This window comes from Pseudochaenichthys georgianus, chromosome 6, assembly GCF_902827115.2.
Source record: "Pseudochaenichthys georgianus chromosome 6, fPseGeo1.2, whole genome shotgun sequence".
NCBI classification, from domain to species: Eukaryota; Metazoa; Chordata; class Actinopteri; order Perciformes; family Channichthyidae; genus Pseudochaenichthys; species Pseudochaenichthys georgianus.
Genome location: NC_047508.1, coordinates 13692555 through 13707738, shown reverse-complemented (window position 1 = coordinate 13707738; position 15184 = coordinate 13692555). Strand labels below are relative to the sequence as shown.

General features: G+C 40.0%; 1 protein-coding gene across 1 annotated transcript in view; it reads right to left on the bottom strand.

Annotated features, from left to right (window-relative positions):
• LOC117448283 (cyclic nucleotide-gated channel beta-1-like) overlaps positions 1-6819 on the bottom strand; it is a 31040-nt gene extending 24221 nt beyond the window's left edge. The window contains exons 1-4 of the mRNA XM_071203399.1: positions 6689-6819; positions 6168-6270; positions 5278-5297; positions 5094-5193 (exon numbers count right to left, since the gene is read on the bottom strand). Of these exons, the coding sequence (XP_071059500.1) occupies positions 5094-5193; positions 5278-5297; positions 6168-6270; positions 6689-6819 (354 nt within the window). The remainder of the gene's footprint in view (positions 1-5093; positions 5194-5277; positions 5298-6167; positions 6271-6688) is intronic.
• Between the last annotated feature and the right edge of the window lie 8365 nt (positions 6820-15184).

Here is a 15184-nt window from a genome sequence, read left to right as displayed (position 1 = left end):
TTTGTGATGATTGTTATATGGTTTTCAAAGATTTCTCATAATATTATTTATGCTTTCTTTAGAAATTGTAAAAAGGGCATTGTGTTTTCTGCACTGTAGGGCTTGGAATATATTGGACTTCAACACTGAACACATGTCACTTGTTAAATGCTTTTAAATTCAAAGTTTAAATAATAATTTAAAGATAATGTTAGTTGTGAATGCATTTTAATTGATCTGGTTACGAAACTGACTAAAGTTTCTGTATTGAAATGTGACTTTCATATGCTTCTGTTTTTGTTGTCTCTTTTTTTTATCTGTAACTATGTGTTTTTGATTATCTTGCTTAATCAATTGCTTATTTTAAATTGATGTTGACTCTGAATTAGATTCACCTCGTTGTTTGATTAATATATATAATGAATATGCATTATCTATTAAACTTAATATCCATTATATCAATAAATAATGAGGTTAATGGTTGTCTGTTCGTCCACACATGTCTCCTCATGCGAGCCCCCACTGGGATCAGGGTGCTCATTGGAGCAATAAACCTCACGTCCCACATGGGCTCCTTTTATGTCCATACCCACAGTACCCATGTGGACTAAAGGTTCAGCCAAGGAGGGCTACACGTGTGGGGTCCTGATGGGTAAAGCTGAAAGGGGGGTTTTAGGGGTTTTTCCTTTCCTCTAGTGTAGGGATGGGCAACTTGGATGGTGGTGGGGGCCACATAATGTATGTACTGGCCACCAGGGGGCCGCAGATTCACTTGGAACCACACACACACACACACACACACACACACACACACACACCACACACACACACACACACACACACACACACACACACACACACACACACACACGCACACACACACACACACACCACACACACACACACACACACACACACACACACACACACACACACACACACACACATTCCATGTGTTGTATGTAATTATTAACAAATATACTAAGTCTGACATCTTCATTGACATTTTACAATCTTTCAGGGAACATCCTCTAATAAGTAGGCCATAAGGAGAACCCTGTTATCGTTTCATCCCGCTCCACAGAAGTGGAGTCGCTAAAATTCCTGTCAATTCTTCTAGGCACGTAATTATTGGCTGAACTAGTCCCTTCAAAGCGTAATAATATCTTGGTCAAAAGTAGTGCCACGTGATCGTGCTACACCAATTGGGTAGCTGCATATACCGGTATCAACAAACAGATTTGGAAAAAATGGCGACCGCCATGATTTCATCGAGTAGCAGGGACGAGGAAAACGCACCAGAAAGTCTCAAAAAGTCAAAATTATCAACACACAAACATTGTTACATGCATATTACGTCTGTGAAGCACGAAAAGGTTGATTATTTTACCAATATCACACTGCAGGTCTTCAACAACATCAACAGACTGTACACCCTCCATGACAGTGACATTGATTTTGAAGTTACAAATACAATATTATCATATTACAATAATAATAATAATAATAATAATAATAATAATAATATAATATATTATATATATCTATAATAATCTATATATATATATAATCTATATATATCTATAATAATAATCTATAATAATAATAATGTAATTCATCAAATTATTATATGATGAATGAGTAAATAAATGAATCAATGGTCATTGGTATAAGTACTGCATTTTATTGATCTAAATTACTTAACGTAACAAGTTAACCTTCTTCTGGGACGCAGCTATGTATGAAATCAAGTCATGTTTATTTTAAGAGTGCATTTAACGTGTACAGGGTAACAATAACAACAGACAGACAGACAAAAAGTCCTCAGTCTAATGGAATAATCCACGAGCTCAGCCAATGAACCTAGCGATGCGAACATGGTAGTCCAGGGCCCTTTCTCATTTCTCTAACTCCCCTCCTCGACTCCCCTCCTCGATACTTAGTCCCGCCCACAGGAGATGCGAGCGGAGGAGCCGAGGAGGGGAACCGAGGAGAGGAGGGGAAGCAGCAGGCGGTTAGAGAAATGAGAACTCCTCTCCTCTGAGCGGTCATTTTAAAGAGACGTCCATTAATGATGACAGGAGGCACAGCAGCCCTCTGTCTGATGGACAGATGTGTTCATGACCACTTCTATATTTACTTTGATTCATTCACAGTGCGGTATAATGAGACAATAACAGGCTACAGATGCGGACACACACACACACACACACACACACACACACACACACACACACACACACACACACACACACACACACACACACACACACACATATTTATATAAATATATACAATTTCAGAATCAAACAGAGCACTCTCATAATAACGTAACACTGTCGGAGACTGGATATATCCCCCCCCCTCTCCCCTCTCTGGTCGCTACAATGACCTGTCTGTCCGCTGCATCCACGCACTGTACAACACACACACACACACACACACACACACACACACACACACACACACACACACACACACACACACACACACACACACACACACACACACACACACACACACACACACACACACACACACACACACACACACACACACACACACACACACACACCTACACACTGTACCACACACACACACACACACACCACACACACACACACACACCTACACGCTGTACCACACACACCTACACACTGACTGTACCACACACACCTACACACTGTACCACATACACACCACACACACGCACATACAGTTCCTAAAACAGGCTACAGCCGTTGTGTATTTTATTATGTGAAGCACTAAATGGTTTTAGAATTTTTTTAAATATCGACTCTTTGTAGATATCTACTAAACTAAAGCAAATAAAAAGAGTAGGCCTGTTATACTGAGTGATATATATTATACACACTGCTCTGCTTTCTGCACGGACCTCACAGCTGTTCTCACTGTAAACATTGCGTCGCGATGAAAGCAGTTAATAAAATAATATCCAGGGGATGCACGCAGAGCTGTCATTGGCTGAGATAAGTCCGGCCGTGCGTCACATCTCTGTTCCCGGAAATGCATCCACTAAGGAGCCGTGGAGGACCCATCAGTGTATCCTCGGTTAGAGCTCCTCCAGAGAGCCTCCTCGACGCTCGATCCTCGGTCCTCGAAGTGCATTTAGAGAAATGAGATGTCCTTCAACATGGCGCGCTGAAATTCATTTCCGGGTCACTACCGGAGGACAGAGGAGTCGAGGAGTCGAGGAGTCGAGGAGGGGGATTTGATGAAATGAGAAAGGGCCCAGGAATGTTGTTGTAGCTGGAGTTGGTTGATAAACGCTGCTAGCCAATGTTGATTCGATGGTCAACTCTGTTCCCAGATAGTAAAACCTCTCACAAATACCGCGTATATAACGCAAATACCTCGGACTTAGTGATGTATTAAGACATATGACAAAACATGACATAAAACAAGCATACAGCACTGTTTAGAATCCATTTGGTCTGGTTTAGCGTAACCATGTAGGCGGCCATCTTTCACTTCTGTTGACAATATGCAGCTACCCAATTGGTGTAGCACGATCACGTGACGAACCGTGGCACTACTTTTGACCAAGATATTATTACGCTTTGAAGGGACTAGTTCAGCCAATAATTACGTGCCTAGAAGAATTGACAGGAATTTTAGCGACGAACTTTTTTTTGGTGGATAAGCATGACTCGTTCTTTTTTATGAACTAAAGATTATGTAGTTCCACTTCTGTGGAGCGGGATTTCTTTTCTAAAGGACTCTTCGAGGTTCACCTTGCGGCCTAAAGCTCACTAAACAAATATCAATTCACAGAAATGTTATTTAATTTTTACAAGTGGCATGTTTGTATTGAACAGGTTATAAACAGTGGAATAAAACTAGTTTAAACTATTGGAAAGCACGGAAAATGTGTGTGCATTGAGATTAACCATTAAGACACCTGTCAACCCGCACTCTGCTGTTCCTCAGCGCCGCTCCCCCTCCCTCCCACTGGTATTATGAATGAAAAGCGTATAGTAATCATAGATAACACGGCAGGGTCCGACCGTGACAGTTTGTTTTCATCTGATTTCAAATAAACAAAGTCTTGGTTTTTAGAATATTAAACTTGTTTCGCCAAATTCAGATGATAAATACAGCTTTGAAGCTTGTAACGGCATAATTACAAGCGGTAACTTAAATTCACAGCAGGCATAACAGCCGGTGTTTATTGTGATTATTTCGCGGTATTTGGCTGCCGAACGAAATCATGTATGTTATCGCGACGTAACTAGGAGTCTAGTGGACGGTATCAGTACTACAAGTAAAAAAAAGAAAAAAAAGAATTACGTTGTTTATAAATTAATCTGAGGGCCGCAAAAAGAGGAGGTAGGGGCCGCCATTTGCCCATCCCTGCTCTAGTGTGTTATATAGATTGCTGTGCATGTAAATAGTCTGCAAAGGCTTAAATCCACACCAGAGGGCGTTTTTGTTTAGTGAAAAATATGTAAGAATCATGCAAGCGCTCCAAAATATTGTAAGTAATAGGCTTAGGGGCAAGACATCTCTTAGCATTTGACCAATCACAACAGAACCGACCCGATAACCAATCAGAGCAGACTGGACTCTGGTTTCAGACAGAGGGTGAAAAGAGGTGCTGCAGCACAGGCAGCATAAGAAAATTAAAGACCTTTTTGAATATTAAAGCATGTAAACATGTCACAGTAGAGGAACAAAATACAATTATATAACCTGAAAATGAGCATAACAGGGCCTCTTAAATCTGTACATTATTCAAGCGTTGTCTGGATTTGTATCAGTGCATCCCTGAAATCGTCAGGTTAAAATGGTTGTGGCAAGGTGAAACTGGTTAAATGCAGTGAAGTTATTGGACGGGTTTAACCTGGCCGTTAATTCCCTAACAAGCTTAATCCTTACTAATGATTAGTCCTCCTGTGTAAGCCTCAGGGACAATACTAAGTTGCTCGAGTCAAGAGTCGCAAAGTTAAAGACAAAGATTTGCTTCCTATTGCTTGGGTAAATGTACTGTATAGAATGAAAATGATTAAAGATAAATCAAATGCAAATTATATTATATATTTTGTTTCCAGGCACTACTGATGTAATAATAATAATAATACATAAGATCTCACCTCAGTTTCCTCCTGAATGTCCTCAATCTCTTTATACTTGTCATCAGGCTGAGGCAACACCTTTGTCAGGCCCTGAGCGACCCAGCCCATCACTCCAGACCTGGGAGAAAAAAAACTCAAATATATTTCCCTTTGAACAATGTATTTAGCAATAAATATGCACTCTTATTGAATCATACTGTACCTTTCTTCACTTTCGCCCATCTGATGGATGGCAAAGAAAGAAAATTAGAAAATGAGAAATATTGGAGGCCAAAAAACTCCTCTGCAAATCTCCCTCCTTTATGTATTTGCACTCTCCATCACAATTATATCACTGTTACAGTTCTACTTTTTGTGAAACTTGAAGTGTTGTGAAGCAGTATTTCCTGTGTACTCTATCCCAAATGTTTTGAACTTTGTCTCAGTTATGAAGGGCAAGACTGGCTGACATCTGGCATTTAAAGAAATACTTTGTGCCCAAAATAACCATTTGTATTTCAATAACATCACCCTGTTTTACCTTAACATTATTGAAGAAAGCTGACTAAAAAATTACAAAACTGAGAAGTCGAAAAAAATATAGATTTGCAAAATATAGATTTGCAAAATATAGATTTGCAAAATCTGTCACACATTTTGGGCAATATAATCCAAGTCTTCCCAAACACATGCATTTCAGTAAAAAACATACTATTTAAAAGAATTTGCTTAATCAGGTGTGCTCCCTATCTGTACAAATATTGTTTATGCTCAAGTGTTTAAAATGTTTTTTAGCAAAAATACATGTTGAGCAAAGAGTGGATGGATGAGACCTGCATTATACAGCACAAGGTGTGTGATAGTTTCTTGTCAAGACTTTGTGTTATTCGTACTGTGGATGCATGCGAGACATTTTCTTTTTCAAGAATTCAGGTAATACAAGATAATTAATTAATTCACAAATTATTTTTGGGGTGAAGTGTTCCTTTAACAAAAGCCAAACATTGGCAAACAGTTGATCAGTCTGATCCTTGAATTAGGATACAAAGATATATCTTTAATTGGATAACGACAAGGCTAAATGCCCACATGACCAAACATCTACACACTCACCCTTTCAGAGTCGGACCGGCTGAGTCGAGGGGAGCCGGTCGGCTGAGGCATGGCGCTGACGAAGCCATTTGACAGCCAGCCTAAAACTCCAGTGTGGTTCTGGCTGTAGAGGTGGACAAGACTTTTAAGATGACAGTATATTTACAGAAACATACAAACATACAAGCGTAGCAACTCCCACATTTCATTTGTAGATAAATTGTTTGGCTTATAAATTAGTGAAACCAATTGCTTGAAGTCTAAGGTGATGAATTTAAATATCTTGTTTTGTCAGTCAATAACCAAAAGATGTTTAATCTAATATAATATCAAACAGAGAAAGCAGAACATCTCCAAATTTGAGTGTTCCACAGACAGCATCTTTTGTATGGAAAATAACTGTCTACGCTTCATCAATAATCAAAATAGTTAGTGATTAGTTCTCCGTCAATTGACTGATACATTATTTCACTAATTGTTGCAGATATAGACAATTTCAATTATTAAGCCACACACAGAGGCTAGTAGTAAAAGAGGTTAACCTGTCCTGTGAATCCTCTTCTACGTCTTTCTGTGGAGGGCTCTTCACTCTGGGAGCAGATGTTTTCACACCGTTATCCGTCCCTTCAGATGACGGGAGTTGGGGAACCACTTTCACCACCCAGTTAAACATCCTGTTGAAAACACACACACACACACACACACACACACACACACACACACACACACACACACACACACACACACACACACACACACACACACACACACACACACACACACACACACACACACACACACACACACACACACACACACACACACACACACACACAGTCAGCCCCTCAAAAGCCCTTTATCAAACGTAATGCTGTTAATAATGCTAAATTATAATAACACTTCCCTGGTGTTTTCATTAAAGCAGCCACTTCACCTCAAACCAAGGGCCCTTATTAGGAGCTAATGATGATCGTTCACCAGCTCCATCTTTGCTCTCACCTGAGAACACACTTTTGCCAACCTGATATATCTTTCTGTACAGTGTTTAACACGTAAATCGGAAAACTGTCTTTAATTTCGCATCCAACCGGTGGCGCTGCAAGACACTCTGGGGGCCCTGGCAGAGCGGAGATTACGGAACTGAAATTATGAAGCAGCTTTTGACAGCGCGCTATGCATGGAGGTTCTCGACATGTCATTGCAGTAAATTAAAGGGGGTTTCATGTTGTCGTTGCTGTGGACCAATTTAATCGACCTTCTTTGGGGGCCCCCTTCTGCCGGCAAACGGCGCCCCTGCATCCAACACATTTACAGATTATCAAATGGTATATGTTGCCTAGAATATAAAATATATAATCCTTGATCTAACACATCAGAACTGTTCTGAGTCAAAAGTCAGAGGAGACTGGGGGCAAAAGTTAATAATCTGCTTTACCAACCTCCTCCAGAGGTGAGGGAGGGTTCAATAAGTTAGAGAGGAAGAAATCAGACACAAATGTACAGGAAGAGGGCTTTTTCAATGGCCCAGTGCAATGAAAATTGGGAGATAGATGAGATTTACTGCGCCAGCCATGGCCCATAGCCCCCCTTTTCTGACTCACTCTTAAATGTGACGTTCTTCCCCGCGACAGTTTGTTAACCTTTTGAGATAATCCACTTCAGCAGTGGGGCAAGGAGCTACTGAACTTGCAAGATGTCCTTCTAAAAAAAAACGTTCCACATAGCAACAGGTATACGTCATAGATCTACTATGGTTGAAAGAAAAAGCCTAAATAATTAACCTCTGCCTGTCTGTCCATTATACAAGAACTAGGAGAACAAACCCAAAATGTCACAAAAAAGACGTGTCACGGCTCTCAGAGTTAACACATTGTTTTTTTTATTGTGGGATTTGTTATCTACTAGGAAACTGTTCACATACAATCCCCATGGAAGATGTCCTTACAAAGCAGATTGAGCTGTTGTTATGATCACAGTTTGTGATTCTTGACTCTGCCAATCAGCACAGATCAGTGGGGCCTCTTGCCCAGCTAATCTCAAATGTGTTGCATTGGATTAAATAGTAGCTCCGTCCTTTCACTAATCTACAGCCAGCCTTTTTTGCTGATTAAGGCCTGGATCAACTCCTGACATACGCCCACATCCCACAGGATCACAATCAGTCATTAAAAGATCGTAAATCAGAGAAATACACCCCTAGGATAGACCTATAACTTTTTTCTCAACTGATTTTGTTTGTAATTTAGGTAGGATTTATGAAATGTAAGACCTGGCAGTGCATACTTTGATAAAACACAAATCAGAATCTGATAGCAAACATCTAATCACATCCAAATGTCTGCTCATATAAACACTCTACAACTGCAGATTCACACACTGTCATTTGACCAAGGCACAGATCCTCACATTCTACAAATGAATGTAATCTATTAAATGATGTATTTTTTGAAAGCATTGTTACCTTACCTGCGTGTCTACAGGTGTTTCTGCATGCCGATGGCGTAGAGATCCAGAGTGCGGCACAGCCAGCACAGTTCTGCTGGGATTTCCGCATAGGTTGCCTGGAGCTAACAGGATTACCCAGCACTACCTGAAGGTCGACGCACAATCCTGTACTGGGAGCAATCCCAGATTAACAGAAGCAGAGAAACGTATCGTCAGGACATCATCCCTGTAATCTACATACTGTTATCACTCCTCGATCACTGAGGACAGCAATAAATGGTGACTCAAATAATCCCAGACTGGAAGGTAACAAGGGAAAACATCCAGTTGCAGAATTTCAATCAATCAATCAATCAATGTTTATTTATATAGCCCAATATCACAAATGTTACATTTGTCTCAGTGGTCTTCACAGTGTGTACAGAATATCAGTATGACAATACGACACCCTCTGTCCTTAGACCCTCACATCGTACAAGGAAAAACTTCCAAAGAAAACCCAGTTTAAAGGGGAAAATGGGAGAAACCTCAGGGAGAGCAGCAGAGGAGGGATCCCTCTCCCAGGACGGACAGACGTGCAATAGATGCCGTGTGTAAATTGAAAAGATAATACATTTGCAACATATCAATTTCAACTCATTACACAAATAAAGCGTAAAATGCAAACCAAGTAGGCCTATTTGTAATGTTTTGTATAAGCATCTGGATAATTTTGTATTTAACATGTTACACTCCACTTCTCTACCAAAGGAGGAAACTTTTTTTATGATTTATACTGTCAATAGGGGATTTGTTTTACTCTTTGGATAATACACAACGGTAGCCTTCAAGGAGAAGCTATACTCTCCCTTCTCCCTTCTCCCTCCTCAAGCTTTTCATCTCTGTTCCATATTATCTCCCGTCCCTTCCTGATTACAGTTGTATCCCCACGCAGTGACGCAGGGCCACTTCCTGACTGACAAGCAATAAACCTTCTGATTGATTAACAGTCAGGAGGAGACAGAGGAAGCCAAAACGTATTAGTAAGGCTCAGGGTCTGATAGGACTCTGACGATAAGGCAAGGCAAGGCAAGGCAAGTTTATTTATAGAGCACTTTTCAACGCAAGGCAATTCAAAGTGCTTTACAAAAAAAGACATTAAGCATTAAAAAAGAAAAGCTAATCAAATAAACATTAAGAAAAAAATACATGGATAAAAGTTACAGTGCAGTCTAAAATATAAATAGTTCAATTAAATATTACAAGAAAAAGTACATGGATAAAAGTTACAGTGCAGTTTAAGATATGAATAGTTCAAATAAAAGCAGCGACAAAAAGAAAAGTCTTCAGCCTGGATTTAAAAGTAGTAAGAGTTGCAGCGGACCTGCAGGTTTCTGGGAGTTTGTTCCAGATATTTGGAGCATAATAACTGAACGCTGCTTTACCATGTTTAGTTCTGACTCTGGGGACAGAAAGCTGACCAGTCCCTGAAGACCTGAGAGATCTGGATGGTTCATAGTTTAGCAGGAGGTCAGTAATGTATTTTGGGCCTAAACCATTCAGTGCTTTATAAACCAGCAGCAGTATTTTGAAATCTATTCTTTGACACACAGGAAGCCAGTGTAAAGACTTCAGAACAGGAGTGATGTGATCCACTTTCTTAGTGTTAGTGAGGACTCGAGCAGCGGCGTTCTGAATCAGCTGCAGCTTTCTAATAGATTTTTTAGTGAGACCTGTGAAGACACCATTGCAGTAGTCGAGTCTACTGAAGATAAAGGCATGGACAAGTTTTTCCAAATCCTGCTGTGACATTAGTCTTTTAATCCTAGATATGTTCTTTAGGTGATAGTAGGCTGATTTAGTAACTGTTTTAATGTGACTGTTGAAACTCAGGTCAGAGTCCATGACTACACCTAGATTTCTGGCTTTATCTGTTGGTTTGAACATTGCAGACTGAAGCTCAGCGCTAACTTTTAAACGTTCTGCCTTGGCTCCAAAAACCATTACCTCAGTTTTATCTTTGTTTAATTGGAGAAAGTTCTGACACATCCAGTCATTGATTTGTTCAATGCACTTACTCAGTGTTTGAATTGGAGCATAGTCTCCTGGTAAAATTGTTACGTAGATTTGTGTGTCATCTGCATAGCTATGGTAACTTATTTTGTTGTTCTTCATTATCTGAGCCAGTGGTAGCATGTAGATGTTAAAGAGAAGAGGCCCCAAGATGGAGCCTTGAGGAACCCCACATGTCATATTTGTCAACTCAGATGTGTATTTACCGATAGAAACAAAGTTGTTTCTATCCTTTAAGTAGGATTTAAACCAATTTAGAACTGTTTCCGAAAGTCCCACCCAGTTTTCCAGTCGGTCCAGTAATATGCTGTGGTCAACAGTGTCAAACGCAGCACTGAGATCTAATAATACTAACACTGAAGTTCTGCCACTGTCTGTGTTTAAGTGGATGTCGTTAAAGACCTTTACAAGAGCAGTCTCAGTGCTGTGGTTTGGACGAAATCCTGACTGGAACACATCAAAACAACCATTTAAATGCAAGAAATTACTCAACTGTTGAAAAACAACTTTTTCAATGATCTTACCTAGAAATGGCAGGTTTGATATGGGCCTGTAATTGTTCATTACTGAAGCATCTAGATTATTATTTTTTAAGAGCGGTTTAATGACTGCAGTTTTCAGGGCCTGTGGAAAAATACCTGAGTGAAGAGATTTGTTTACTATATGAAGTAGTTCTGAGGCCATGCAAGGCAAAACATCTTTGAAAAATCCTGTTGGAATAATATCAAGGCAGCAGGAGGAGGATTTCAGAAGTTGTATAATGTCCTCCAGGTTTTTATCATTAATCTGATGGAATTGTGTCATGGTGTCTGAATTGATGTTAAGTGGACACAGAGACAACACATTTGCTGTTCCTGATGCAGAGGCACTGACTGCTTGTCTGATTTTCTGAATTGTGTCAGTGAAAAAGGAGGCAAAATCATTGCACGCCCTGGTGGATAGAAATTCAGAGGCTACTGACACTGGGGGGTTAGTTAGTCTGTCGACGGTAGCAAACAAGGCACGTGCTTTGTTTTTGTTTTTGGTAATGATGTCAGAGAAGAATGATTGTCGTGCGTTTTTCAATTCCAAATTATAAAGGCCAAGTCTCTCTTTATAAATTTCAAAGTGAACCTGGAGATTTGTTTTTCGCCACCTGCGTTCAGCTTTTCGACATTCTCTTTTTTCTGTTTTAACGGTCATGGCCTTTCTCCATGGAGATATTTTCTTCCCAGTCACTTCCTTTACCTTAATTGGAGCAATGGCATCTATAACATTTTTAATTTTTGAATTAAAATGATCTACTAGCTCATTTACTGAGGTGTTAGCAGGGGCAAGTGTGGAAGAAAAATTCTGAGTAAACATTTCCCTAGTGTGTTCAGTTAAACATCGCTTTGTGGTTACCTCTTTTTGAACACTTGTGTGAACAGAAATAGAGCTCTCAAAGAAAACACAGGAATGGTCAGACAGTGCAACATCAGTCACCACAACCTTAGAGATATTCAGACCCTTTGAGATAATTAAGTCCAGAGTGTGCCCCTTATTGTGCGTGGGCTCTGTCACATGCTGAGTCAGTCCATAGCTATCAAGAACACAAAACAGTTCTTTAGCCCCTCTGTCCTGGGGGTTGTCAACATGGATGTTAAAATCACCAACAATGACTAGACGGTCAAAGTCAATACACACTATAGACAGCAGTTCAGTAAAGTCATTAAAAAAGCTTGCACAGTATTTGGGTGGCCTATAGATATTTAGGAACAGAGCTCGAGAGGAGCATTTCAGCGGAAGGGCCACATATTCAAAAGAATCAAAGTTTCCATACGATGTCTTCCTGCATTGAATGGAATCATTGAACAGAATAGCAACTCCACCCCCTTTCTTATGCATTCTTTCCTGACTCATAAAACTAAAGTTGGGAGGGGTTGATTCGATAAGAACAGCTGCACTGTTATTTTGTTCAATCCAAGTTTCTGTTAAAAACATAAAATCAAGATTGTGCTCAGTGATAAAATCATTGATTAAAAATGTTTTTCCTGCCAAAGACCTGACATTTAATAAAGCTAGTTTAAGTTCGTTAAACACACTATCAGTCATGTTTTTTGTAACAAGCTGTGGCTGACATGGAATCACTGCTAAATTAGATAAACTCACACAAACGTTTGAGTGCTTCCTGTATCTAAGATCATTCACCGCTCTTAATCTATTACCTATCAACACAGATATCGGCAAAGCTACTGGCAGGCAGGGCCCGGGCATGTCCTGGAAAGAGTTGAGAGTGCCATACGCCCTTGAGCCTGGACCCAGCAGATATCAGTTTGCAGATTGTTTTGGTTTGGATGATTGTGGTAGGCATGGTGATGAAGCCGGGGGAGATGGTGCGCGTCTCTGCTTTGGTGATTTTGGTGGGCGTCGTTGAGGAGCGGGGGTAAAGGACATGCTGCCAGCCCTGCGTATCGCCTTAGTCTGGTCTTTGAAATCCAGGAAGGAATCGGTGCCAGCCCTCTGTATCTCCTTCTTGTGTTCCACGATCTCCAGGAGGGTGGGCGAGGGCGAAAGGGTGAACGGAGTATAGCCTACTTTCTTTCTTGTTCCAACAGCCATGAAGACCCCAGCTCTATCAGCAATGGCTACAAAAATCCATTAATTGTTAATACATGTCTTCAATATGGCACTAGTTGGAAAGTATCTAAGTAGGCCTACAATAATTAGCATAGCTGAGTTTAATTTCAAAGCTCTTGAGTATATTTCATGTTTCTGTGAACGTATAATTCTACTTTACTGCAATTCAGAGTAAAATATACCATTACTTGTTAACTAAACTCTAGTTTAATTTGGCAGCTATCGTTACGTTTTAAGGTTTTACAAAGAGCAGGGCAAGAGCAAGGTCTTTTATTTTGAAACTCCAGATCAGAATGTCCTGATTTCTTCTGGGTGAGTAGATAGGGTGTCCTTCTATCACCCTGCAGTGAGATGAGTCTTGGATCAGGGAGAGATTTCGTTTTATTCTTATCTAAACACAGGGCTGATAGCTCATATATGGGATTTCAAAGGTCTTTTATTTTGAAACTCCACATCAGAATGTCCTGATTTTTTCTGGGTGAGTAGATGGGGTGTCCTTCTATCACCCTGCAGTGAGATGAGTCTTGCATCAGGGAGAGATTTCGTTTTATTCTTATCTAAACACAGGGCTGATAGCTCATATATGGGATTTCAAAGGTCTTTTATTTTGAAACTCCACATCAGAATGTCCTGATTTTTTCTGGGTGAGTAGATGGGGTGTCCTTCTATCACCCTGCAGTGAGATGAGTCTTGCATCAGGGAGAGATTTTGTTTTATTCTTATCTAAACACAGGGCTGATAGCTCATATATGAGATTTCAATATGAGATTTCAAAGGACTTTTATTTTGAAACTCCTTACATTTTACATTTACTCGTGGTAGTTATACGTAGTTTGTTTTAAATAATTATTGATCACATTATATAGTACATATTTCTTAATTTAATATGTTTGGTTTGTTTTTATAGGTGCTTTTGTTATTGACCGAGTAAGCGCTGGGATTTTACCGTAATGCTTCTAATATTCGCGCACCCCAATATCACGTGCGGGCTTGACTGTGTTTTCCCAAGTGGAGGCTGGCTTGACCGCAGTTAAGTTAGCGTGTTAGCCTCAGCTAGCCTGCTAACACATACTGATTTAGCGTTAAAAACCAAGTACATCAGAATGCTTATGGGAATAACATTTGCAGGTTGTTATACATGAAATGTGTTTTGTTACCTGATGATGGAAATAGATTTGAAATGAAGGAATCAACAATGTTATTAATTCATCTTGAGGGAAACACTTCATCTGCATCAGAGTTGTTGATGGACCAACTTCCTTGGTAGCAACACGGCTATGGTAACCTTATAAAACCTACTAAAACAATAAATTACCAAACTAGTACTAAACTGTATAACAACTGACCTAAAGTTAAATACCAACCAGATAGGTGTGTGCAGTGTTGCTTTATTATTATCATCAATCTAGTAAAGTAATAGGTTACATGATAAAATATCAGTCACAGAATTGACCCTTTCCTATGTTTTAGATATTTTCAATGTGTACATCAGTGAACAATCTGAATACTTCTTCCTCAGGTGTTTGACAGGGACAGTGAACAGGGAAAGTGATTGGCATGATCCCTGAGAGTTATTAGCAAGGATCCAGGACTCCCCGAATGGTAAATTGTAATGTTGACAGCGATTGGCAGACAGGTAATCAGACAGGTGGAGAACATTCACCAGGTCATACATGTGCATATAACTCACTGCATCCAGTGGGGCCTGTTCACTGCTTGAGAATGAGAATCACAGGATAATTGATGGTGGTGATGAGGCAGCGGGCAGATCCCATTATCAGCTCAGCAGGGGATAAACTTGGAAAACAGGTTGATGACACAGAAGAACCTTCCAACCAATGGCTGGCATATGTCAGCATAGTGGCCTCAATCCTAATTGAACATCTGCATAAGACACAGAGCAGCGGCAGTTTTGAAAAATACTCATAGGAGAGGTAGAGAAT